Raw genomic sequence first — 26,306 nt, 5'->3', positions numbered from 1 at the left:
AGCACCAGCCTCAGAGGCAGGTAGCCTGGGCTTGCATCCCGGCCCCACCCTTTGCTAGCTGTTATGACCTTGAACAAGCCTCACTCTATGCCTCACTTTCTCCATCTGTCATATGAGGATAATAACCCATACCTCATGGGGATGTCTGAGGATTAAATGAGATGTAAAACACTTATGTGTCAGGGCAGTACGCATTCAATAAGTGTTAGTGGCCCTTGTCCACTAAAAGCAAGAGTTAGCATCAGCGTTAGCAAGGACATTAGTATCTGTATGGGTTTTAGTGTCACTGTGAAAACTGGGAGAAAAATGAGGATCTGAGCCAGAAGCCTATTAGTGTAGTTATAGAATTGATGCAAATGCCGTAGCACCATGGCAGGTAGAGGTGAATGGACCTTGAGATCATCAGGTAGAAGAGGAAACTTTGAGGTCAGAGAAAGCTCTTGGCTCAGCAGGGTAGGAACAGGACTCTCCTGAGTCCTAAGCGAGGGCTCTCTCAAGCAGTAATTCTAGTGTTTATAAATCAGGGACTTATGGCACCCTGATAAATTTCGAGCAACAAGAAGTAAAAACATTGGAAAGCCATGCGTCACATTACTAAGACTGGCCTCAATGGAGTTCTTAGGGTCAGGACTTATCAAATACCTCTGCAGTGAGTCTAACCAGCCCTCCAGTCTGATCCTGGAGGCATCAAAAGTTGGCTACAAGTGAGCCCCGCAGTGCTGGGCTGTGATGGGCTGTGATGTGGACAGAAGCTGCTACCTCAGGACAGTGTTCTGGCAGAAGAGAGAGCTGTGCCCACCTGCCTCCCCTGCCTGCCTTCCCCTCCCCCGCCTCTGCCTCCCTCTTCCCCTCCCACCCCGGCAGGACCCCGCACATCCAACCTGTAGGCCTCTAGCACCAACCCCAATCCAAAGAGAAGGCGTAGAGCAGCCCCAGCTGCTCAGTCTCAGGTCCTTCAACTGCTCTGCTCTCTGACCATTGGCTTACCAGCTCTGCGATGCGGGTTTCTGCCCTGGCCCAGAATCCTAACCTCACTTTCTGTGCCCCAGTTCCTGAGACGAGCAACCCAGGACCCCTGCCACCCAAGGACTCAAGTCTTTCCTTCTCTTGCCAGGCTCCTACCCTTGCCACATCTGGTCCTGGAGCTCCATCCCTGCTCTGCTCAGGAACTTGGGCATTATTGCCTGGTAACACACAGGACATCCACATCCAGCCACCCCTGGGAGCCACCTCATCATGGCTATGCCCCTGTCAGATCCTCCTCCCCTGTCCCTTGAATGACTGTTGACTTTAAACACCACCTGTCAATTGCTGTATGCCTCAGACTCAGTCTGCTGAGTGGATTTTCTGCATGCCCCTTTCTGCATCTCTGCCCAGCATTGTCCCCAGCCTAGGAAGTGAGTCTAAGTGTGGTCCATCCCTATCTCCCCTTTCGGAGTGAAACAACAGAAGTCTCCCTTTTCCAGGAGAAAGCAGAACCCGTCCTGTGCTCTGACAGGAAGACAGGACACACAGTCCCTGAATGGACTTGTACACCGAGAGACTATATGTGGAGTCACACTTTAGCAGAGGTGCCTCAAGTTTTTCTAACAGCACAAAGCATGTCCTGAGAATTCTTAGAAGCAGGCCTCTTGATTCGAAGCACAGAGAACAGCCTTTTGGGACATGTCTCATACCTTCCATGTCCCTGTCCCCACTCTTTCTAAGCAACATCCCAGGCAGGAGACTTGCTCCTCCAAAATGATCTCCACTGGCCAGCCTCTGTCAGGACTGTTTCTCCTTTGCCACAGCCAATGGATTCATTTCTGTGACATAGAGTGTTATGAATAGTCAAGGGCTCTGTTCTCGTGTGCACCTCTGTCAGCCAGCAGAATATTCCAGAGGGCTCCTGTGGGAGATGACTCAGCCCGAAGCATCAGCATTCAGCAGTCAGGTTGCCTACAGGCTTGGGTGATCTGAGCTGCAGCCTGAAAGCTCATGCTCCCTGAGAATCTGAAGGACTCAACAGTCGCATGAAGCCAGGAGGTCACAGAATGGTGGCTTCTGGGCTCTGCAGGAGGCACAGCCTAGGGGCTTAGGAGACACTAACAGTTGCCAGACCATCTTGTCACTAGATGCCCCCAGGTGGTGTCAGGGCACTATAGCAGACCTGTCAGTGTCCCAGCCTTGATGTCTGATAGAGAGGATCCCTGCCCAGCTCCAGACATCACATACCTCACCTATAAATGAGGGGCTTGGATTCAGTCCCCGCAAGGAACTTTCTTAGCTGAAAAATTAAATTTCTGTTAATCTGAAGAAGATTGTGGATTTCTCCTGCTATCTCCCTAGACATATACAAAATAGTCTGAGAGAAGAAGCTTTTTCTGAATGAACTGGAGTACTTCCCTGTGATGTTTATTCCATATACCCAGCAGGTGATCTGGAAGCCTCTGGTAGAGTCTGAACTGAACCCAATTCCAAATGGAAGAACAAAAATCAGGGTACATGGGCAGAGCCTGGTGCTCGATTCTAGCTGTGGGAAAGTTTGTAGGTCATGCTGGCATGACCTGGGGGGCAGCATCCCTTTTTATCCCATACTTGTTATACTTCCAGATATGACGATTTTTTTTTTTAAATGATGATATTCATTCCAGAATCTGAGTTCCTCAGACACGGAGATTGTGTCTCATTTATTGTTAGTTATTCAACTGCTTAGAATACGATAGGAAATAAAACAGAAACTACAGGCACTGCCCTCCTGCAGTTTCCATAAGTAAATAAGAAAATGGATAAATAAATACTACCCAGCACTGTGTCCATCTAGTACATAGTAGGTGCTCAGTTAAAGATCCAATAACTGAACCCTATTTTTATTTATCAGACCTCTGTCTGAGTTTCTCTTCCCTCAACCCGTATTTATCCTTTCCTTTGGGCTAATTGAAATAACTATACTCTTTTTTTTTTTTTTTTGCCTTCATCATTTTCTTTCATTCATTCATGTGATATTCATTTATTTCTTTCCTCAACATTTACTGAATGAATCCTATACACCTAGTCCTGTGCTGGGCACTGGACTTAAAAGGTGGGAAGAACATGGTTGTTACCCTCAAAGAACTGGCAATCTAGAAAAGAAGATGAGATGTTTGAACTAGCGAATACACTTTAGTGGGATGAATATATTGTGTTTTGTTCACTAAAGCAGGGAGTGCCTTCTTTGTACTGGGGAAATAAGGAAGAGCTTCACTGAAAAGCAGACCTTCAAGGAGAGGTTAGTAAGAATGAGAAAGACATTTGAGGCAGATGAAGTAGCATAGACAAAGGCAGAGAGGCATGGAAATGCATGCCAGGACAACGATATGAGACGTAAATTTCACACGGCAGCAACACAGGATATGAGAATGGCAAAACGGGACATAGCCTGCAGAAGCCAGCAGGGGCCAGATCCTGAAGGATCTTAAATGCCAAGCTGAAGACTATGGGCTTTGTCTGGAGACAGTGGGATACTGCGGAAAATGGCTTGTATAGCACAGAGTTTCTGGTGCTATGGTAAAAGAACAGTGATAAAGTTTGGACAGTTGGGGAGCTCAGATCTACACGGTGCCTGAAGAGAAGATCGAGTCCAATTCTCTGCCCTCCAATAAGTCAGGAACATCAAAAGTTAAGTGATTAGATCAAGTTCTATCATTTTTGGCCTAAGGTCAGTGAAAGAAACCTAGGAAGAGCTTTGAAATAAGTGAAAAAGAGTGAAGCACAGCTAGAAGGTAACTTTTGAATATAATAATCGATAGCATATTGAAGATTATTTCATTAAAAGAAATCACTAACACACACCACTGTAACTCTAGCACAGTACCGTGGTCCCGAGATGGGTGCCCAATGTGGTCCATGAGGTACAGGGAGAAAATTAGAGTGTCTACCTGTATTGACTTTTTACCTTAAAAAGTCATGTTTTAGTCAATGTTTTAGTCATATAGGACACTAGGTTTTCACTCATTTGCTCCCTTGGTCCCAATGTTAGTTGGTAACAAGGTGTTCTTAGAGAGACAGTGAACCTGTGCTGGTTGATTCTGGTGTATTACAACATGACTGCAGTGTGTGTGTGTGTGTGTGTGTGTGTGTGTGTGTGTGTGTGTAAAATCTAGTTTCAAATAAACCTACGCATCAAATGGTCTGGTGCCATAGAAAGATCCTTGTAGAGTAGCTGCAGATCAAGGACAATACAGTGTGAGTACAAGCAAACAAACAAAACAAAACAAAAATGGCAGAGCTGGTACTTCTAGTATAGTCTTCCCAACTCTGCTATCAAGTGAAAACCAATAAGGTTCATTTTCATCAGATTGAACAGATAGGTAACCAAGATTCAAAGTTTTCAAGAATCTAAAAAATGTTAATCCAAAGACTCAGCATTATCAAGAAGACTATTTGAAATACAGGCATGCCTCAGAGACATTACAGGTTCCATTCCAGATCACTGTAGTAAAGCAAATAGTGCGATAAAGGAAAGCAAGTGAATTTTTCGTTTCCCAGTGCATATAAAAGTTAGGTTTAAATTCTATTATAGACTATTAAGTGTGAAATATAATTATCTCTTAAAAACAATGTACATACCTTAATTCAAAAATAACTTCATTGCTAAAGAATTCTAACCATCGTCAGAGCTTTCAGTGAATCATAATTTTTTTTTTTTTTTTTTTTTTTTTTGCTGGTCAAGGGTCTTGCCTTGATGCTGATGGCTGCTGACTGCTCAGGGTGGTGGTTTCTGAAAGTTGGGTGGCCGAGGCAGCTTCTTAAAACAAGTCAACAATGGGGGCGCCTGGGTGGCTCAGTCGGTTGAGCATCTGACTCTTGATTGGGCTCAGGTCATGATCTCAGGGTCATGGGATCAAGTCCTGCATCAGGTTCCACACTGGGAGTGGAGCCTACTTAAGATTCTCTCTCCCTCTATCCCTCTCCCTCTTACACTCTCTCTCAAAAATAATAATGCTAATGATGACAAAAATGAAGTTTGCCACATTGATTGACTCTTGCTTGCAAGAACAATTTGTCTGTAACATGCGATGCTGTTTGACAGCATTTTACCCACAATAGAACTTCTTTCAAAACTGGAGTCCATCCTCTCACACCTGCCACCACTTTACAAACTAAGTTTCTGTTATATTGTAAATCCTTTGTGTCAGTTCAGCAATCTTCACAGCATCTTCACCAGGAGTAGATCCCATCTCAAGAAAACACTTCCTTTGCTCATCCATGAGAAGCCACTCCTCATCTGGTCAAGTTTTATGAGATTTGCCCTAATTCAGCTATGTCTTCAGGCTCCACCTATAATTCTAGTTCTCTTGGTCTTTCTACCACATCTTCAGTTACTTCCTCCACTGAGGTCTTGAACCCCTCAAAGTCACCCGTGAGGGTTAGAGTCCACTTCTTCCAAATTCCTATTCATGTTGATATTTTGACCTCATAAATCACAAGTGTTCTTCAAGGCACCTAGAATGGTGAATCCTTTCCAGAAGGCTTTCAATTTACTTTGTCCAGACCCACTAGAGGAATTTCTATCTATGGCAGCTATAGCCTTATGATATGCATTTCTTAAAATAATAAGACTTGAAAATCAAAATGACTCCTTGATCCACGGGCTGCAGGATGGATTTTGCGTTAGCGGGCATGAAAACAACATTCATCTCGTACATCTCCATCAACGCTCTCAGGTGACCAGATGCATTGTCAGTGAACAGAAATATTTTGAAAGGAATCTGTTTTTCTGGGCAGTAGGTCCAAACAGGAGGGTTTAAAATATTCAATAACCATGTTTTAAACAGAGTGCTGTCTTCCAGGCTTTGATGTCCCATTTATACAGCACAGGCAGAGGAGATTCTTAAGGGCCCTAGGATTCTCAGAGTGGTAAGTCAGCACTGGTTTCAACTTCAAGCCACCAGCTGCATTAGCCCCTAACAAGAGAATTAGCCTGTTCTTTGAAGCTTTGAAGCCAGGCACTGACTTCTCCACTCCAGCTATGGAAGTCCTAGATGGCATCTTCTTTCAATAGACGGCTGTTTCATCTCCATTGAAAATCTGTTGAGTGTAGCCACCTTCATGAGTTATCCTAGCTAGATCTTCTGGATAACTTGCTGCAGCTTCTCCATCAGCACTTGCTGCCTCGCCTTGCACTTTCGTGTTACAGAGACAGCTTCTTTCCCTAAATCTCATGAACCAATCCCTGCTAGCTTCCACCTTTTCTTCTGCAGCTTCCTCACCCTCTCTCAGCCTTCAGAGAATTGAAGAGAGTTAGAGCCTTGCTCTGGAGGATTTGGCTTTGGCTCAAGAGACTGTTGTAGCTGGTTTGATCTTCTATCCAGACTACTCACACTTTCTCCATACCAGCAATAAGGCTGTTTTGTTTTCTTATCATCGTGTGTTCACTGGAGGAGCACTTTTAATTTCCTTCACGAACTTTTCCTTTGCATTCACAACTTGGCTAACTATTGCATGAGTCCTAGCTCTCAGCCTACCTCAGCTTTTGTAGCGTGCCTTCCTTACTAAGCTTAATCATTTCTAGTTTTTGGTTTAAAATGCTGGAACACATAGGAGCCATTTTATGGTTATTAACTGGCCTAATTCCAATATTGTCATGTCTCAGTGAATAGAGAAGCCTGAGTAAAGGGAGAAAGACAGGGGAGCAGCTCAGGAGAAAGACAGGAGCAGTCAGAACATACCCAACATTTATCCATTAAGCTCACCATCTTACATGGGCATGGTTCATGGTGCCCCGAAACAATTATAGTAGTAATATCAAAGTTCACTGATCACAGATCATTATAACAAATAAGATAATAATGGAAAAGTTCGACATGTTGCAAGAATTACCAAAATGTGACACAGAGACATGAAGTAAACACATGCTGTTGGAAAAATGGCGCCAATAAACTTTGCTTGTTACAAGGTTGCCACAAACCTTCAGTTTGTAAAAATGCAGCATCCGTGAAGCACAATGAAAGGAAGTGTGCCTGTGTGCATTTTTATCCATTAAACCTTGCACTAACTGCATATGATTAGTATTAGCTAATGACGGCTGCACATATGTATAATTTATTAATAAATATAAAGACATCCAAAAAGCCTGCTCAAAAATGTTTACAAAAAAGGTGTATACTCAAAAAGAGCCTTAAGAGCCTTTCTCTGGTGATGTGAACTCTGATTTTTTGAGGCAGCTAAAACAAATTGAGATTCTCGATTACTTGGGTGTGTATGTATGCCAGATGGTAAGTAGTTTGAGAGGTGAAGTGACTTTCCCAGAGTTCTCATGGATAATAAATGATGAGTCCTTAGACTTTCTTTTCTCACCTTCCCAGTGAGAAGTTTAAAAGTTTAGGAGGTCTAACACATTATGACCAGTGGGTTCCCAAGAATTTGTTTACAGGTGGAAGATGTCAGGCTAGAAAAGCTAGTGAAGGAAACTGAGGCAGAGCCCTGAGATGGAAAGGCAGAAAGAGAGGCCAGCACAACAGCTAGTGTGTCCAGGCTGGAAGGAGGGTCTTGGAGGCTACAGTGTGGATAAGGTCAGGCTTGGACAGAAACCCCCTTGCTGGGGTGGTTTGACAGCCCCATGAAGTTTCTCATTTGGGCCCAAGTAAGGTTCTTTCAAGATGTTGAATAAAGTCTAGGAGATGCTGGGAAGATCGCCAGTCAATCAGCAAGAGCTAGCAGACAACAGTTTAAGGGTTCTTACAGGTCAGGCATATAAATCTGTCTAAAGTATGTAATACAGAGGAGTGATTTTCATAAACGAGTGGCACGGAGTATCAAATACTTTAAATCAGAGAAGAGCTAAAGTTACCTTTTGCCACCTAGATCCCAAGTGATGATCCCGTTCTCCTGAATACCAGTTTCCTTAGCTGTTCTCATTTAATAACTAAAAAGTTAAAGCTGCAGCTTTTCTCCCTTCATCTTCCTTTATCTGCATGCATAGTAGGCATTGAATAACAAATCTGACTTAATTTCCGCATTCGTTTTTTGTGTTCCTTTTTTTTTTAAGTTTTCGAAAAAGAGGTACAGATAGGAGGCTATAGACTCAAGGTAGAAAGACTGCAAGCTGAGATGGCGTGGATCCTCCAGGGGAAGGAACGCAGCCTTGGGATGCAGTTTGGGCTGATCAACTAAAAAGGCCCAGCCCCTCCAGCCCTCGGTTCCTTGGCCATATCCCCATCAAGGTCAAGTAGCTCTGAGTTCTCAGGCGTCACCCCCACCCCCTTCAGTGACAGAAACACATCAGTTCTTTATTCATTCAATGAATAATTTATCAAGAGCTTACTCTGTGCTATGCATTCAGATTCCAGGGCAAATACCAGTTTTAGTGGAGGCTCTCTTTTGCCCACTTAGACATGAACATCAGTTATGCCCAATGCTAAGAATATAGCGGTGAAGGAGATGTGGCCCCTGTCTTCAAGGAGCTCATGGGTCTGCCTGGGAGGAAGATTGCCCCAGTGGTTTTACGGAAGTAGGCCAGAGGGGTGGGAGTGTGGGGTACCACTCGATGAATGCAGGTGGGTTTCAGGTGAACAGGATAGGTAGAAGTTTCCATAGAGAGCGAACAGTTCAGAGGTAAGTATCAGGATTGTATGAACTCCATGAAGATTCTAAAGCTAGGGATGATAGGGCTACTTGAGCTAGAATGGGTAGCACTGTATTAAAACCATTATACATATTTTTTAAAGATGATTTCTTGTCAACTTAGCTAGCATAGAGGGTAGACAGTGTGCTCTTGACTTCAGGGGTAGTAGATTCCCGTGATTTTCGCTTACGTACAACACCCAGTGCCTATCCCAAGTGCCCTCCTCAATGCCTATCACCCATTTTCCCCTCTCCTCCACACCCTCCCCCCCATCAACCCTCAGTTTGTTCTCTGTATTTAAGAGTCTCTTATGGCCTGCCTCCCTCTCTGCTTGAAACTACTTTTTCCCCTTCCCTTCCTCCATGGTCTCTGTTAAGTTTCTCATTCTTAAACATGCATTGGATTCTATTTGACATCAGGATGGGAAAAACTTCAGCTACATGGGCCGCTGAGAATGGAGGTCCATAGAGGTCAGATGATTCTCCAAAGTCCTATAGTTAGTTACCAGAGTCAGAAGTAGGAACTGACTCCCTGCCCAGGGCGCTTCCCAGCCCATCCCCTACCCCGCCTCCTTGACTGACAGTTGAGGTTAGCTTCTTATTTGCTTGATTTTGTTTCGAGGTGTTTCTGTTTCTCCAACAGTTTCCCCTCTTGACTCCCAACCTGGCCGCTGTACTCAGGAAGCAGTCAGGCAGATCTTCCTCCTCACTGGTGTCAGCAAGGGCACCTCAGTCAGGCCCTCAGCGTGATTGGACTAATGCCAGCTCATTTGATGCGCACCCCCACCCCCTTGGCCTGGCACGAGCGCTCCTTCCTGGCAGAGTTCACTCAACCTAATTGCCTGTTTTGTGCCCCAGCTGCCTGACATATGCCAAACCCATGTGTTGATTCACTTATGTCAGAGACAGCTACACTCGAGCATTTCAGGTTGGCTCTGGTGAGCTCCAGCAAGCAACCGGGGATAGTAATTCCCGCATTTAAAACCCCCTCATCTAACACAGTACACAGTGCCTAGCTTATTAAGTAGGTGCCCCGGTTTTTTAATTAGAGTGAATTTTAGTGGCTGCAGGTACCTAAAATAGTAGTAAGAGTAAAGATCTGGAAGTCAGAAGTCCTAGCTTTGAGTGTCCACTCAGCCAGTTTTTTGCTCTATGACCTTGAGCAAGTCATTCCTTTCTGAGCTTCAAGTACTTGATCATTTCTCCCCTAATAGACACTCAGGGAGCAATGTCCGTGCTTGCCCTAGCCCCAGGGGATGTGGTCAGAGCCCTCCTCTGACTGGCATGCAAGCATGTAAGACAGCTATGTAAATGTGAATGATAGAATTCTGTGACTGTCACGGTCATGGAGAGATCCTTGGAAGTATCTAGGGGAGCCTAGAGGAAGAGGTGATTAGTTGTGCCAGGAAGACTTTGTATGAACCTCACTGAGGTGATGACAGCTTAGATGGGACCCTGAGGACAAGGAGAAAATAATACCCCAAAACTCGGTTATGCCCAGATAGTGACCAAAGGAAAGCAAAACCTGTCAAATATAGGACTGGTGAGAGGAGGGTCATATGAAGCAGCCGGAAAGCCAAGTTTGTGATAACACTTTGCACCCCATGTTACTGACTTCTTGCCAAGGTGTGGTCTTCCGTTGTAGAATTTCACGGTCCGAGCATTAACTAGTTGTCAGCCACATTGACCCTTAGTGTGGGGTCTGTTCCCGTGGCATACAGAAGCCGAGGGCTCATGCCCGCTTACGAGAACTGATTGTTAAATGTTCAGGAATTTTGCAGGCTAGTTTTTGAACACTACTCTTATGAAAAAATAAAGTGTGTGAAATTAAAATTAAATAAATTTTATTAAAAACAAAGATAATCAACACTCATCACTTCCCAATTATTTTACTATATTCCACTATTCTCGTTCTCCTAAGTTTATTAGGACTCTTGTGTCTTGTGGAGGAAGGACTTGGTAATAGGGTCCTACTGTGCATCTCTTCCCAAGTCTGGGTTCAGTGACATCTCGTTAATAGCATGAAATCGGCCAGGGTGGAAGTATTTACACCACAGAAATAGGCAAACGCTACCAATGAAAGCTATTTTTCTTTTGAAAGCCAAGTATTAAATGTTTACCAGTATACCACGGGTGGTATCCATTCAATAAATGGGATGAAGGGAGAAAGCATTTGGAAGCCCAGGACGCACATCTTTTCACACCTCCCTGGACAAAAAAAAAAAAAAAAAAAAAAAAAAACACAGCATGAGACACATTTCAGAGGCCTCCACAGAGCTGACTTCCCCCATCTCCTTTGTCCCAGAGAGGGCTTCGTGTTAAATTGGGTTTTCTTGACAACTGAAAATCATGGTTAAACAGGAGGAGGATGGAAGTGTTTTTCTCCAGGACCTACTTCCTGAGCCAAATGCCTGTTTTGGCAAGAGGCCTCTGTGGTGTACAGGGGTACAGGGAGTCAACTTAATCTTCTCCAGAACCCAAGCAACCCACGGGACCCTGGGCTAAAATTACATCTGCTCTGGCTGGCCGAAGTGAAGGCTACATGATAGCCAAACGGTGCTGATTTAACATTTCCCAATGATCAGGAAACCTCCAAAGATAGATCAGTCAGAGGAGGCTGGCCCGCATGTGTATGAGGGGCAGCAGCCAGGGCAGCCCCCAAAAGGAAACCATCCCCGGAGGGCTAGTTGCCATCCAAGCAGAATCTGAAGGCACATATGTCAGGACAAGGCTGGACAGTCGCCAGCACCAGGATGAGATCTGTTAGTAATTCTTTGGAAGGACAAAGTTCCAGCAATAAGAAATTCAATTTTCCTCCATTAAAGAAGGCATCTCTCAGTACCAGCTGAATACAATTGATGGAATAAATCTTTCCCATTAGTGGAGAGATAATTTCACATAAATGTATTGGGAGACCTTCAGAGCAGGACTGAGAGTCTTTGCTGAGCCTCACCGCTTAACTTGTTTGTCGTGTAATTGCATTTAGACCAAGGGCCTCGGAAGGAAACCACTGACTGAATTAGCATTAACCAGATTGGGTGTAGTGAGGTGAGGTGAGGTGGGGTGGGGTGGGGTGGGCGGGGTGGGGGAGGGGAGCTTGATGCATTGTGGGTAGTTGTTCTTGCCTTCTGAAAGGACAAGCTGACACTAGTGAGACCAGCTGCTTACAAGCCTGGTGTTAATTGCTTTTCTCATCAAACAGAGAAAAGTTTATCACTCTAGGAAGGTAGAGATGTAAGTACCCAATGAGGCAGAGGCTGTTTGAGATCCCTTTTTTATGAATGCCCATAGGTCTCATCAGTAGCCCTTCTCCAAGCCAGAAAAAAAAGCCATCTGAACAGAGACAGATGGAAAAAGTTGTCTGGATACTCACACCTGGATATTCGCCTCAGATCTGGCTTGTCAACCAGGGCTGTCTCCCCAGTGCCCTGATGCTTTAGGATGTTGACACCACTGAGCACCTCCTTTTTCTCCCGTTGCCAGTGGTAAACAGAATGGTCTAAGTTGGGCCCGGAGCTGTGAGCCCTGCATGTGAGGCTTGGCTCTGCCACTACCCGCTGTGTGACTTGGGGCAAATAACATAACCTCTGTGGAACCGTTTCCTCTTCTTCCACCAACTCACTGATTTTCCAACAGGCTTTTCTCTGGCTTCTCCAGAGACATAAGAATCCAGAGTTGCCTTCAGAATCACTCCAAACCTCTTATTTCATCTAGAGAGATGTGGTTTCTGTTTTCCATGTTGCGGTCCTTATAAAATATCATCTGGTGAAAAGGTTCCATTTCTGATGTATTTCTGATATAGTTGAAAAACCATCATTCTAGATGATCTCTAATTGCCCCACTTAATTTACTCAATCCACCATTGTTTTAAACAACGACCTAGTACTTATTAGGCATTTCCAGGCACTACAGAGAGAAGGAAAGGAGTAGTCCTTGACCCTGCCCTCAAGGAGCTCACGATCTAGTGGAGAGGAGGACTGTGTGCAGTGTGGCAGGGTATCTGGGTGTTTGTGTCAGGTTTTGGAAGGAAGTGACTAGTCTAATTAGGGTCATCAAGACAGACTTCAGGGAAGAGGTGTCATTTGAAGCCGAGTCATAAAGGATGAGAGTGTTGGGGGAGGGGTGCTGGAGTGACACTGAGGCAGCTGGGAGAGCACTGCACGGACACAGAGGCTTAGGCAACACGTGCCTGACAAGTTGGGGGGAAACAGATGGTTTGTTGTCTGGGATATAGAGGGTAAGTGGAAGCGGGGATATTATTGGGAGATGGCGACAGGTTCCAGAAACCACTCCAGGGGGGATGCTTAGCATCTGCCCTTCTGCTGTTTCTAAAGCCAGACGAGAGGATGTACTCTCTATCCTGTTCACTTTCTCGAGAGTATGTCCGCTTCCGCTATGTCCATTAGTGACAATAATAGCCACTGTCATTCACGGAGCTTGCTCTGAAGAAACAGAGTTTCAAAGAGCGGTCACATACTTTTGCAACTTTAGAGAGCTAGAAAGTGGCAGAGTCAAGAATTGAACCCAAGTCTCATGATTCTGGATTCTCAAGCGTAACTCTGTAACCCGGCTGCTAACTCTGCTGCTGGTGTAGCCCTCTTGTATCAGTTTATCCCCTTACTGCATAACATAGAATCCTTAGAAAATGACGTCTAGTAAGGTATCTACAAACATCTCGCAGTTATAACCCTTTAGAGGACACTTTGATGCCTTAAATTGAGTCAATATGAAAAAAAGAAGAATATTACTCCTCTTGAGTAAATACAGCGAGCCCCTGGGTGCCCAGATATGGCTGAGCGGCCTGCCTTCTGTCTTCTGACCTCCAAGGCTTCCCTGCCATCCAGGGTTCTAAACATGAAAAGTAGATGACGTCATTCTCTCTTCTCTACCCACAGGCATGCGTGTGTCATTCGTGGTCAAGTGATGACATCAGATGGGACCCCACTGGTTGGTGTGAATATCAGCTTCGTCAATAATCCTCTCTTTGGATACACAGTCAGCAGGCAAGATGGCAGGTAGGAGACCTTTTGTAGAGCAGGGTTAGTGAAGGTCCTGTTCTCGTGGTCTTGCCACATAGCTGCTGCTGGAATGGCAATGTGGAAAGAGAACAGGACCTGAATTCAGAGGCCTAGCTCTGCCACTCACTAGCTGTGAGACCTTGCACCTGACTCTGGCCTTAGTCCCTTTGGCTAGAAATTAAGCAATCTCTTCTCGTTTGGTTCTCAGAGTAAGCATAGGGTACCTTATACATGTTATCCTGCTCAATGGCTTATAATATAAAGCACTGTCACATGGACCACTTTCCTCAGACCAGACAACTCCAGAAATGTTCGTATTCCTGCTGTGTGCTTTCCATCTACAACTGCCTAGGTCTGTGGAAGCCACTGGGTGATGACAGAACTCTGCCCCTCGGATCCCCGCGAGAACAGTCGGTAGAAGGAAATAAAGTTTCTTCACTCACTCTAACTCTCCATTTGCTAGAACAATTAGACACTTCTCCTCACCTCTCTGGGCCTCAACTTCTTCACCTATGAATGGTCCTAATACTAGCATCTCACAATTTGGTTGTAGGGATGACATTCCATGATGGATGAGGAAGCACCTTGCACACAGTAGGTGTTTAATAAATCTTAGTTTCCCTTCCCTCCTCTGGTTCATTGCCATATTGCCAGGACCTGGCACACGGTAAGGATGCAGTAAATATTAGCAGTTTATTAAAGTACAAATTATTAAATGATGAGGAGGTGATGATTGTGGTACAGGCCATTAGGAATATCTTGGAGAAAATGGAAAGAGAAGGAAGAAAGTGGAACAATTTGGGCTGTCGGTGGTGACAGGTCCTCGATTTTTAATAAAATCAGGTGGTGGCAGTCCATCTGGCTAAGTGTGGGCCCATAAGGTTGATTTTCACTCTGTGTTGGAAATTATGCTCCAGCCTGATTGATTTTAGCACCTCTTTAATCCAATATCAGACGTGAACATGTCCCGGCCGAGGTGATAATGAAGTAGAGGCTCATCTGTTTGTAGACATGTGTGCCTCTTAGACAGAGTAGCAAGCTTGGCATGGGGAGCCCTCTCCCCCCTCCTCTCCCTGTGAATGGGAAGGGGCCCAGCTAGAAGGGGCTGGCGGCCAGTGCCAGGAGTAGTCTGGCCGGCCCAGACGACTGTCCCCTGCCCCACACACCTTCCAGCCCAGGAAGCACGTCAGTGCAGACGTTCAGTACAGCATGGGGGAATATATCTTTCTCATGCTCTGTCTTCACTGCCTTCCAGCTTGGGGCTGCCTGCTAGATGGAAGTGGCAGATGTGAGCATTCTAGGCAACAGGTATTGTGGCTACATCATTACCTGCTGTGAAACAGTCATCAAGAAGGAGCCATGGGGACTGCTCTTTTTTTGTCACGAAAGGTGTCCATCACTCACATGAAATGGCAAATCGTCAGTCCTTTGCCTTGCTGTACTTGGTCAGGGTGGGTCCGTAAAACACTCCGGAGTCATGTAGGTTTGGTGGCCCTTGAGAAGAGCCCACTCCTTCGCCTCCAGGCTTTGATTCCCCCTGTGTGTACTGCCCCTGTGATTTCCGTGGCCCCTTGACAGCATGGGGAGCCTGGGAGGCAATTGTCAGCCACACTTCCTGCATCAGTTTACTAAATCACATCGTAGGAACCAGAGTTGCAGAGAGCTTGAGTTTCAAAGCAGTTCTTAACCAATGCTTTATGGGACTTGAGTTTCCCTCCCAACTAGACACTGCATAATGGATAGGAGAGCCATTCCTTACTCTCCAGGTGCCTGCAGATCCCTGTTTGTTATGTATGAATCTTGCCCATTTCCTTTCAGCTTCCCTTTCTTTCGCCCTCCTTCTTATCTCTCACACCCCGGGAGAGCCCATAAGGCCCGAGACATAGCCTGAATGTCACAGCGTATACAAGTCTGTGGACCAAGTCTAACTCAGCTCTGTATCCCTCACTTCCCAGGCAGGCACTGGGCTGCCCACTCTCGCCCAGCTCCCCGGTCCCTTTCACATACCCACCACACTGAAATACCAGACATCAAGACTTAACTAGAGCCAAAGAGATCGATAAAAAGATGGAAAATAGAAGCCATGAAGAAAAATTTGTGAAGAATAGCAGACAAAAGAAGCAGTCCGGGCTCGCTGAATTGAAAAAACGGGGGAATACGGAGCATGATGCCCTGGGAGTGGGGCTCTGGGCTTTTCCCATTCCTTATCCCATCTGTCTAATTAATAACTGCCAAGTGGTTATGATCATCATTTTACATGAGGAGATTGAGGCTCAGACAGGTGACAGAAGTCACCTATGGAGTGAATAGCAGTGCTTAGACAGGCCCTGAGCTGTTTGGGCTTCGCCTGAGATCCAGGCCTTCCTTTTGTGGTCAGACTCACATCCATATCCACAACAAGGTTTCCCTCCAGATGAACAGGCCCAGCCCTTGGCAAGATCCAGTCACACCCAGCTCTTGGCAGGGCCAGCTGCCCCTAGCCCACTCACCACCTTGAGAATATGTCTTTTCGGGTTTGTCTTTACTTCCTCCCCACGCTCATGCTCTCGTGAAAGGAGCTCGTGAGCTGGGCCAAAGTTCTGTTTGATGGTTACAAATGTTCTGTCAAAGTACAGATGCTCTTCAGGTCTATGACAGGAAAGTCGCTCTCTGGGTATTTCCCCAAACCATGGATGTTCTCTTAGAGAGCCAAAACCTAAACTCTTGGTTCAGAACAAACTCCATCACTGTTTATTGAAGATGGCACTGTCCTACTTCTGCTACCCAAGTGTGGGCCTAGAAAGGGTTGAGTGAGGAGCAGGCAGAGTGGGTGAAAGTTTCAGCAAAGGACAAGAGAGTCAGGCTCCGGAGCCTAGAATCCTGAATCTGGGGGCATCGTCTGTCAGGAACAGGATTTGGCACTAGGTCAGGGCAGTTCATCGTAAAATCCCTGGGAGAGGGAAGAGCAAGCCAGAGCAGAGAGCCCAAACCCACATAAAGGTGAGGTCCTGTGTTAGAGTCTCTATAACCAACTGCACGGGTGAATGCTGGGTTGGTCTGTAACAACAGCCCAAGTAGGAAGGAGCCTAGGGTGTTCAGTTCAGAAGAAACTGACAGCGTCATTCATACAGTCCTTCTGTAAACTATAAGCGACAAGCGCTGGGCTATGTTCTGGAAAGAATGAGGAATCAATGCACCTGGGCCAAGCAATAAACATGTGACTCCTGGGTGGTGTGTGGTGGGCCAAGAGGAGGAGGGCACATGGTGCCCTGAGAGGGAGGGAGCTAGAATTCTGACCAAGTAAGGAGTTTGCAGGAGCTCTCCAACCACAAGAACAAGATGAGGACAGGCCTTGAGAATGCATCCTCAAGTAGTGGCTAAAAGACTCTGTCCAGAGACATCACAGCCGAGAGGTGGCGGGTGGACCGGGCCACTGTTTCTAAGTCCTGAAGGACTGTCAAGGGCAGAAGGAGTCACCCCAACAGGTAGAACAAGGCCCAGTGGCTAAGTAGCTATAAGAAGAGGGACCCAGGCTCAATTCCGAAAATAACAAGTCCTAACAGAACTATGGGGAGATGGGACAGTCCTTCTGTGGATATAGCAAACTCCTCATCACAGGGAACCAAATGGTCCCTTGCTGGTGATTCCGTAGAAGAAAAGCATCAGACTGGGAGAGGGCTGTGAACAGAGGCCGGCTGGCCACCGGCTCTCCTGGACACCACAGAGACCTCACGGCAGCAGGGAGTCTGGGCCTCAGTCTTCAGCTTCCCTTTTCCACCTCACGCGTACTGTCAGTTGTGCCTTTTTGTAATTCCAAAGGCCTGCATTGAGTAATCTCATAATCAGAGCTAAAATTGCCGTAGGATCATAGGATCTTAGTGACTTAAGAATAATCCCTTTGAAATTTAAGAAACAAAACAAATGAACAAAGAAAGAGGCAAACAAATTTAAAAAAAAAAAAGAAAGAAAAGAAAAAGAAAACAGACTCTTAAATACAGAGAACAAACTGGTAGTTGCCCGGAAAGGAGGTGGGAGAGGGGATGGGTGAAATAAAGTGGGTCAAGAGTACATTTATCTCGGTGAGCTCTGAGAAACGTATAGAATTGTGGAAGCATTATATGGTATACCTGAAGTGAATATAACACTGTATATTAATTATACTTGAATAAAAAATCCATTTGAACCTTTTCATTTTATATATTGAGAAAATTGAGGGTCAGAGAGGCTGAGTGATGTGCTCGAGATCGCACAGTAGTTCATGGCAGAGGCAGGACTAGGCTTAGGGCTCCTAATACCAGGGCAGGACTTGTTCCACTTTATTCTGCTGACTTTTCACTGAGCTTCAGCTCTAAGGGTCCCTAGGTACCAGAACCACCATAGCAGAAGCTCATCAGCTGTCCTGTGTCCTGGCAAATGGCTCTCCATAGCAGTGATTATTAATGTCGGTTTTGGTAAAATCTCTGTAATGAACCATTTCCCCCAAAACCAATGCTTTATGGAATCTCTGTTACTGTTTGTGGTTATAGTGAAGTCTTTAGGTTTTAGGGTCTCCTCAACAAGTGCTCAGACCTTTTGGTGTAATTTTTTTCTCCTTTATGTCTCTCTTTGCCCCACCCCCACCCATTATCCTCTTCCTCCTCATCTCCTGTTTCCTGCTTTTCCTGCTCCCCCCTTTTTTCCACCCCTCCCCCTCTCAAACAGCTTTGACTTGGTCACAAATGGCGGCATCTCTATCATCCTCCGGTTTGAGCGGGCACCTTTCATCACACAGGAGCACACCCTCTGGCTGCCTTGGGATCGCTTCTTTGTCATGGAAACCATCATCATGCGACATGAGGAGAATGAGATTCCCAGCTGTGACCTGAGCAACTTCGCCCGCCCCAACCCTGTCGTGTCTCCATCCCCGCTGACGTCCTTTGCCAGCTCCTGTGCAGAGAAAGGCCCCATCGTTCCAGAAATTCAGGTACCCAGCTTTCTTAGCCATATTTCTCTGTGCTTTTATTTCACCTGTGGGGTGGAGGAGGATCTCAGAGACAGGGGAAAGGGAGATCTCATCAGCCCACCATGCAGAATCCAGCTGCCAGACCCCACAGCAGCCGTGGCGTATGATGGTCACCCCTCTTCCATACTCAAAACACAGGAGCACTGGAAGCTTCCTAGCACACTCAGGCATATAATAAACTCCCACTCCTTTTCCACTCTGCCATCCAGTTCACTCCCACTTTCCTTTCCCCCCAACCTCCAATGTCCCCCTCTATCATCATTTCTGTGGAAAATATTTATCATGATAGGTTCTACCAACAGGAGTGGGACAGACAGGCATCATAATAAAGGTTCAGTGAGAAAATATACATGAGGCGCTTTAGCACAAGGTGTAGCACTCAGTAAGCGCTCCATAAATTTTCTCCAGTATTATTCTTATTTAAGATTATTTTACACACACCGCCTTCATGCCAGAGGCATGCTTTGGCTCAAATCTCTACATACAAGTGCTGTACTTAATTATCATTAAAAAGAAGTCATTTGGAAAGATACAGTCTAATCGGATTGAAACCAAGATAGATTCTTGGCCTAACAAAGCTGTGGAGAGTCAGATGTCTTCTGCCATCCCAGCCCAATCTCAGATGGCAGGAACAAAGGCCAAGGGAAGAGAGATGGCAGGGAGAGGTCCCAGGCTCGCTCGCTTGCCCACCAAGAGCTCTGGTCATGTGCACGTTAATAGGTTGCAGGGGCCTGTGGAGCAGGGAGCGTATATACTTTCGTGTGTATGTTTCATGCCTGGCTGAGCAGTCATATCTGTGTGTGCGTGTGCGTGTGCGTGTGCGTGTGTGTGTGTGTGTGTGTGTGTGTCCTGCTGATGGGCTTCTGGCGCCAGCCCACAAGGACATACAGCCATTTTGAAATTCTCATTGCACCCTCAGGTTGAAAACCTCGCTCCTTTTAGAGATTCGGTGCCGGTCTCCTATCTCAACTACCAGGCTGACCTTTCTTTTGAAATGGTTGTCAGCGGAGACAGAGCTTGCTGGAGAGAAGTAATTTGTTACTCAACCCTGGTTCAGCTCCATCTAGACATTTTCCCAGGAGCAGAGACTTTGGAACAAATGAGGTTAAAGGTCCCACCCTGTTCGCAGCGCTCACTGAGCTGGGTGTCTGCGAGCCCAGCTGGGTCACAAACCTTGCTTATTATCAGATTCATGAAACACATGAAAACAAGCTCCTGGGTTTTCCTGGCCCTATCATTGGCCAGCCTTCGCAAGCACTGGGAGATGTACACTGTAAAAGGTGTGTTGAAGATAAATATTTATGAGAGCGTCAGGATGGCACTCGAACCCTGCCTGTGGTTCACCAGGGTATAGAGCCTGCTTTGTCTAGAAGCTGCAAGCTGATTTTTAGGAAGGTTGCTTTGCTTTAGGCCCAGTCCCTAAAATTTTGTGTGCTCAGAACGGGGTAGGGAGAGCTCACCCCCATATGTGATATGAAATGGACAGAAGGGAAAAAGCTTTCTTTGTGAAGGCCCAGTGTCTCCATGAACACCAGAGTAGAATAATCATTGTCCTTTTAATGGATACGTTAGCCTCAATTGATTTAATGTCCCCTTCTTAAAACAGAGCCCAGAGCATCAAGCTGATAGAAGTTCTCTGCTTTCGCCATGTGCCTGAGAACCCTGACGTTGATTTAAAGTTTCCATCTTGGAAATCAGCCCGTTACATACAGGAGATAAAGTGCCACCTTCCCCACCATTCTGTTCATCTAGCACAGCATGGGGCACGGAAACTCCATGCCTCCAGTCTGACCCCTTTCTGTGGGTGAGCTGGAGGGAGGCATTGGCCACAGGCCCTTGGCAGACCGTGCTCTCAACCCTGCATAATTGTTTGGCCAGCCTCTTGTGGTCTCTGTTTATTTTCCTGAAGAGGAAAGGTATTTGAGGGTCTTATTTTAGGAAAGTTTTGAGGGAGAAACTGCCCTTGCTGAGGCGGCTGTCCGTATTAGTCTGAAGGAAAGTCTGTCTTCATATTACCCTCAGCTCCCAGCACCAGCACCAATGGCAGCAGCAGCATCCTGTTTACTGAGTACCTGTCATAGGCTGGGCACTTTATATGTGTGACCTCACTCAATCCTCACACTACTCTGGAGAGGAGGCTGACGTTCGGCAGCTTGCACGCGTTTCTCAGAGGGCATAGCTAGTGAATGAGAGGCAACATGATGATAAATATTTTACACGCATTATCTCATGTGTTCCTCTCACTAATGCAGCAGGGTGAGCATCGTCATCCGCGTGGAATGGGGCAGGGGTGTACCACGTGGAGCTGGTCCAGAGCCAGGCCTCCTGACTCTTGGATCTCTCCTCTTCCCTCCCGTTTCCTCTTTGCCCCTCTTCCCCTCTTCCTCCTGCTTCTCTTCACACTCTGCCTCCCCCTCTTCTTTCGTCTCTCTTTTCTAGTTCCTGCTCCTCCTCTCCCTCGTCCCCCATCTCTGCTTCCTCCTCTAACTCTTGAACACCCAGAGCACATGGGGCTTGTCAGCCCCCCTCCTCCCACGAGTCCATGACCGTCACTTGCTGTGTAATCTGTCTTCTAGGCTTTGCAGGAGGAAATCGCTATCTCTGGCTGCAAGATGAGGTTGAACTACCTTAGCAGCCGTACCCCTGGCTACAAATCTGTCCTGAGGATCAGCCTCACCCACCCTACCATCCCCTTCAACCTCATGAAGGTGCACCTCATGGTGGCAGTGGAGGGCCGCCTCTTCAGGAAGTGGTTTGCTGCGGCCCCGGACTTGTCCTATTACTTCATCTGGGACAAGACAGATGTCTACAACCAGAAGGTGTTCGGGCTCTCGGAAGCCTTCGGTAAGCCTCTCAGCCCCAGGACTCAAGGCCATCCTCAGAGACACAGTGACGCTTGGGGACGGGGGGCTCTTTTTCCACTTGCCGTGTTTCTTCCTCCTCCCTTCCTCTTCCCAGAAATTCCTACGGCTTAGTCGGCCTTCAAGACTTTTTGGTGGCCATCCGTGACCTAAGAGAATGTACTCAAAGACCTGAATGTGGAAAAGCTGATCATTTTTTTAAAGGGGGTTACAAAAGCAGAAGGGCCCTTGAAAAGTGCTCTGGTGGTATATGACAGCTAAAAGAGGCTTTGTGCCACGAAGATGCAGCTATGGCCCCCTCACAACCATCTGGCCTGAACTCACCCATGAGAAATGTGGGAGTCTGGGGCTCCTGGGTTTCTTCAGAGTTATTGAGGTGCAGGAGCTAAGATTCTGTCTTCATCAGGAAGGCTTGTTGGCCTTTTTACCTTATTTGCAATCAAAGAGGTTCTGTCGTTGTTGATGTTGTTGTTGTTGTTGTTGTTGTTGTTAAAGTTTTTATTTGTTTTTGAGAGAGAGAAAGGAAGAGAGAGAATCCTAATCAGGTTCCATGCTGTCAGCACAGAGCTCAACGCAGGGCTTGAACTCATGAACCGTGAGATTGTGACCTGAGCCGAAATCAAGAGTCAGACACTTAACTGACAGAGCCACCCAGGGGCCCCCCTCCTCATTGTTTCTGTCTGTTTTTAAGATGAAGCAGAAGGTGACTGTGGCCTCACCTGGAGTCCCAGCCCCACTCAGACGTCGGGCTTCAGGGGCTGGCTGTGCTCATTCCAGCCTCCGTATATAGCAGAGTCCCAGGAAGGGTTCAGAGCTGGACTGTGAGCAGACCTAACCCCTGCAGGGCTAATCCCCCAAACACGTAGAGTATCAGCCCAGGAAATTCCTTCTCATCTTGAAACCTACTCCAATTTCATTCCCTTATTAGATTGAACGATGGCAGAATGAGGAAGCAGAGGAGAAATAATGTTGTAAAGAAGAAAGAGAGGAAGGGAGGGAGGGAAGGCAGGCAGTCAATAAGAGAATGTCTGTTGAACACCTGCTCTGAACAGTGTGCTTCCCTGCACGTTAATATCCCACTTAATCCTCACAACCACCCTGTGAGTCAGAAATTGTCCTCGGATTCTGCAAGAGAAAGCCGAGGCTGGGAGAGGTGAGGGGACCTCCCAAGGATGGATGAGACAGGAACGGAGCTGGACTCATCCCAGTCCCTCCCTGTAGTTTTGCAGCCCACCCTACCGCACAAGGGCATGCTGGGAGTGAAGATGCCGTCTCTTTCTGTCCCCTTTCCCTTCTGTAACTCAAAGTACTTCTGGGGTCTCATAAAAAAAAAAAACAAAAAAAGCCTTGCAACCTCTTCAGGTGAAATGGGTATCCTTAGTGTCCACCAGCCAGGGACAAAGGCAGGTGTCTGCATAGTGGGACTTCAAGGGCTGAGGCTCACTTCCCTTAGGTGACCAATAGGAGGCGTAGAGGCTGCTTAAGGGACTCACGGTCACAGAGAAGATGTCCCTGTGAACATTCCCCTCCTGCCATAGATGGCTAACAACTTTTATGGCACCTAAAGAAACTTTGAAGGGACTGTCCACTTGTTAATTCCTGTCCTGAACATGCGGTAGGATATTGACCTCTTGACGGATACTGTCTGCACAGAAAGATGCTTGAAAGAAATGGCATTCCTGTCTCTGCTGGTTCCTTTCCACAGGGCAGGTACAGGGCTTTTTACAAATCCAGTCTCGGGACGGCTGCCATGGTTAGCCTGCATCCCGGTGCCCTCCTGAGGAGGTCTGGATTTATGAAACAGAAATGAAACCAGGGGATTTTCAAGCTTTGAGACTCAAAGCAACTTCCAGCTTTCAAAGTACCCTAAGTGAGCTCTTTTTCCATGTATTCATTATAAACGACCTTGAATTTTTTCTTTAGTAAAGTAATACCATTATCATTCATAAAAATTTGATGAACGGACAAAAATATAAATAAATTCATACATGTTTCTATAAAACAACTACTTGTTAACATTTTATTTTCTTTTCTCGTTTATAGTTTATGTATAGTTTTTTTTTAAGCCTAGATAGAATACTGTATATACAACTTAGCATTATTCCGTAAGCATTTTCCATAACACCCCACTATCTTCATAACCAAATTATCCAGTGGCTGCATAATATTCCTCAAGTGGGTACACTTTGAAGACGTACTTACTTATTTGTTTATAGAGCGTGAGAGCTGCGGAGGGGCAGAGGGAGAGGGAGAGAGAATCCCAACCAGACTCCACACTCAGCATGGAACCCAATGCCAGGCTCAATCTCACGACCATGAGATCATGACCTGAGCCAAAATCAAAAGTCAGATACTTAACCGACTGAGCCATCCAGGGGCCCCATCGAGTGGGTACACTTTGATTTGCTCAACCTGTAACCCCTTTTAAACTTTTAGATTACTTCCAATTCGCACTATTATAAATAGTCCTGCAGTGAAGAGTTTTGTGCCTGAAGTATTTTCCATACTAAAGGATTATTTCCTGGGAATTGATTCTCCTGGGTCCTTTTTAAATTGTTTAGTACTTTTTTTTTTTAACTTTTCCTCATAATGCACAATTGCTCTATTAAAAAAGGATATTAAGGCTCAGGATTTCTAAGGCACTTAGAAATATGACCTTTTCTCCTTTTCTACGAAAGACAAGCCAGAGCCTTGCGTGCATATCAAAGCCAAAGAAGAGGCTTTACTCACCTGTGCACTTTGCGCTTTTGCTCACCTGTGCACTTTTGTTTCCTACAGTTTCCGTGGGTTATGAGTATGAATCCTGCCCAGATCTGATCCTCTGGGAAAAAAGAACGGCAGTGCTGCAGGGATATGAAATCGATGCTTCTAAGCTGGGAGGATGGAGCCTAGACAAACATCATGCCCTCAACATCCAAAGTGGTAAGTGCATTAACAGATTTCCAGGAGCCAGGCCATGGTGTGGCCCTTGTCTCATATCCTCTGTGCCCTGCCAGATTTAAAAAAGAAAAAAAAATGCACACTTCAAATTACATGGGCTTGTATGTGATCAGTCATCAGAAGGATTAGTCAACAGATATTCCTTGGGAGCCTGCTCTGTGCTTGTCACAACTAGGCAGTGGAGATGCAGAAATGAAAGACCTCAAGAGATGATATTCTGGTCAGAAGCAAACACTTCCCAGGCAGTCTCCAGGCTGTGCCGTGGATGGTGCCATCACACACAAAAGCACAGGACACTGGGGCATGGAGGGCAGCAACTCAGTTTCCCGGTTCAGCACGGTGTCTCTTTGGAGAGAACCTCTGAACTGAGTCTCAAAAGATCCAGAGGATCAGCCCTATATATCAAGTAGGGAGAACATTCTAGGCAGAAGGCACAGTATGTGCCAAGGCACAGAAGTCTAAAAGAAGAGTAATTGGAGAGAAGGTTTCTTATGGTTTGAGCAAAGGATGAAGTGAAGGCAAGAGCTGAAGCAAAAGCCAGAGCTTGAGCAGCCAGAGCCCAGGGTCAGAAGACTGGGACTTTGAACTTCATCCAGAGGCCGATGTCAAGCCTCTGAAGGGTTTCAAGCATCCAAGTGACATAATCAGCTCTGTATTTCAGATAGCCCACCTTGACTGTGTTCCAGGATGGGACAATTAAATATGCTCCTGATGTCAGACATCTCCCACCTACTCTGGAGAGGCCCTGGATGCTACTCAAAACCACAACATTGTGTCTCTAGTATACTTTACATGTTCCTAATATTTGCAGAGAATTTTTGAATCTATGGATTTTTTTTTCAATCTTACTTTACAGATTCCTGTCATCCAGTAGTAGAATATTGTAGACAGCGAAATTTAAGGCACTTTGCCATTTGGTAATGAAAGGAAGGGCAGAAGGTTTGGAAAAGTACATGCACCCAAACCCACAGCAGACCAAATATCATAAACTCGTGTCTAAGCGTGTCCAGTGGTCAGAGTCAAAAACTTTGCACTGCTACTAAAATTGCCAAATAATTTTAATAAAACAATTTGAATGAAAGAAAGGTTTAAGGAAAACCAACCAACTAATTCTAAATTTTATGATAGAAGAAAGATTTGTGAATAGCTGAGACAGCCTTTAAAAGAAAAAGGAAAAAAGAGGCACTGCCAGACGGTTTGGTATCCGTCTTAAAAGAAACCACAGTCTCCAAAACTGTGGTGCTGGTACCCGAGTGGATAAATAGCTTCTATGGAACAGAGCACGGGGTTCAGAAACTGACCTATAAGTGGTCATCAGGAATCATTTTGGCCACGAGTGCCAGCAAAGCCAAAATAACAGAATTCCAAACAGGCAAAAAGTTTGTTTCTCCCTCGCCTGAAAGTCTGGAGGTGGATAACCCAGGGCTGGCTTGGCACACTGCTGGCTCAGGGGCTCAGGCACCTCCCCTCCCACTGCTCCAGTCAGGCCTCCATCCCCAAGGTTATGGCTCACGGTGACCGCTGAAGCTCCAGCCTTCATATCCACATCCCATCCAGCAAGAAGGAGGAAAAGGGCTAAGGGCAAGCCCTTTCCATTGCAAGGACACCTCCCAACAGCTGCCCACCCCATTTCTATTTCCATGCCACTGGCTAGAACTTAGTCACCTGCCAAGTGTAGGCAGTTCCAGATAGTCACCTGGACAGCCAAACATCAGGGGTTCTGTGGCTACAGAAAAAGGACGGGGGACAGGATGGATACCTGTGGATGACTACGGTTTCTGCTACGCTCCATACACACATAGAAACTGGCACATGACACAGGCAACATCAGATATCGGTGGAGACAGATAGTTATTTTAGAAATTGTATTGGAAAAACTGGCTCAGTGGGTGAAGAAAAGTAAAATTAAGTTCACACTACATA

General features: G+C 46.1%; 1 protein-coding gene across 5 annotated transcripts in view; it reads left to right on the top strand.

Moving 5' to 3' along the window:
- Positions 1–26,306, top strand: part of TENM4 (teneurin transmembrane protein 4) — a 2,866,770-nt gene that overhangs the window by 2,779,556 nt on the left and 60,908 nt on the right. For all 5 annotated transcript variants that reach the window (XM_053202558.1, XM_053202562.1, XM_053202561.1 and 2 more), the window contains 4 exons: positions 13,479–13,598; positions 18,282–18,543; positions 21,159–21,426; positions 24,222–24,365. In XM_053202558.1, coding sequence (XP_053058533.1) covers positions 13,479–13,598; positions 18,282–18,543; positions 21,159–21,426; positions 24,222–24,365 — 794 coding nt within the window. The remainder of the gene's footprint in view (positions 1–13,478; positions 13,599–18,281; positions 18,544–21,158; positions 21,427–24,221; positions 24,366–26,306) is intronic.

The sequence above is a fragment of the Acinonyx jubatus genome, chromosome D1, assembly GCF_027475565.1.
Source record: "Acinonyx jubatus isolate Ajub_Pintada_27869175 chromosome D1, VMU_Ajub_asm_v1.0, whole genome shotgun sequence".
NCBI lineage: Eukaryota > Metazoa > Chordata > Mammalia > Carnivora > Felidae > Acinonyx > Acinonyx jubatus.
The sequence above is the reverse complement of the archived record's forward strand: the minus strand, read 5'-3'. Positions and strand labels throughout refer to the sequence as shown.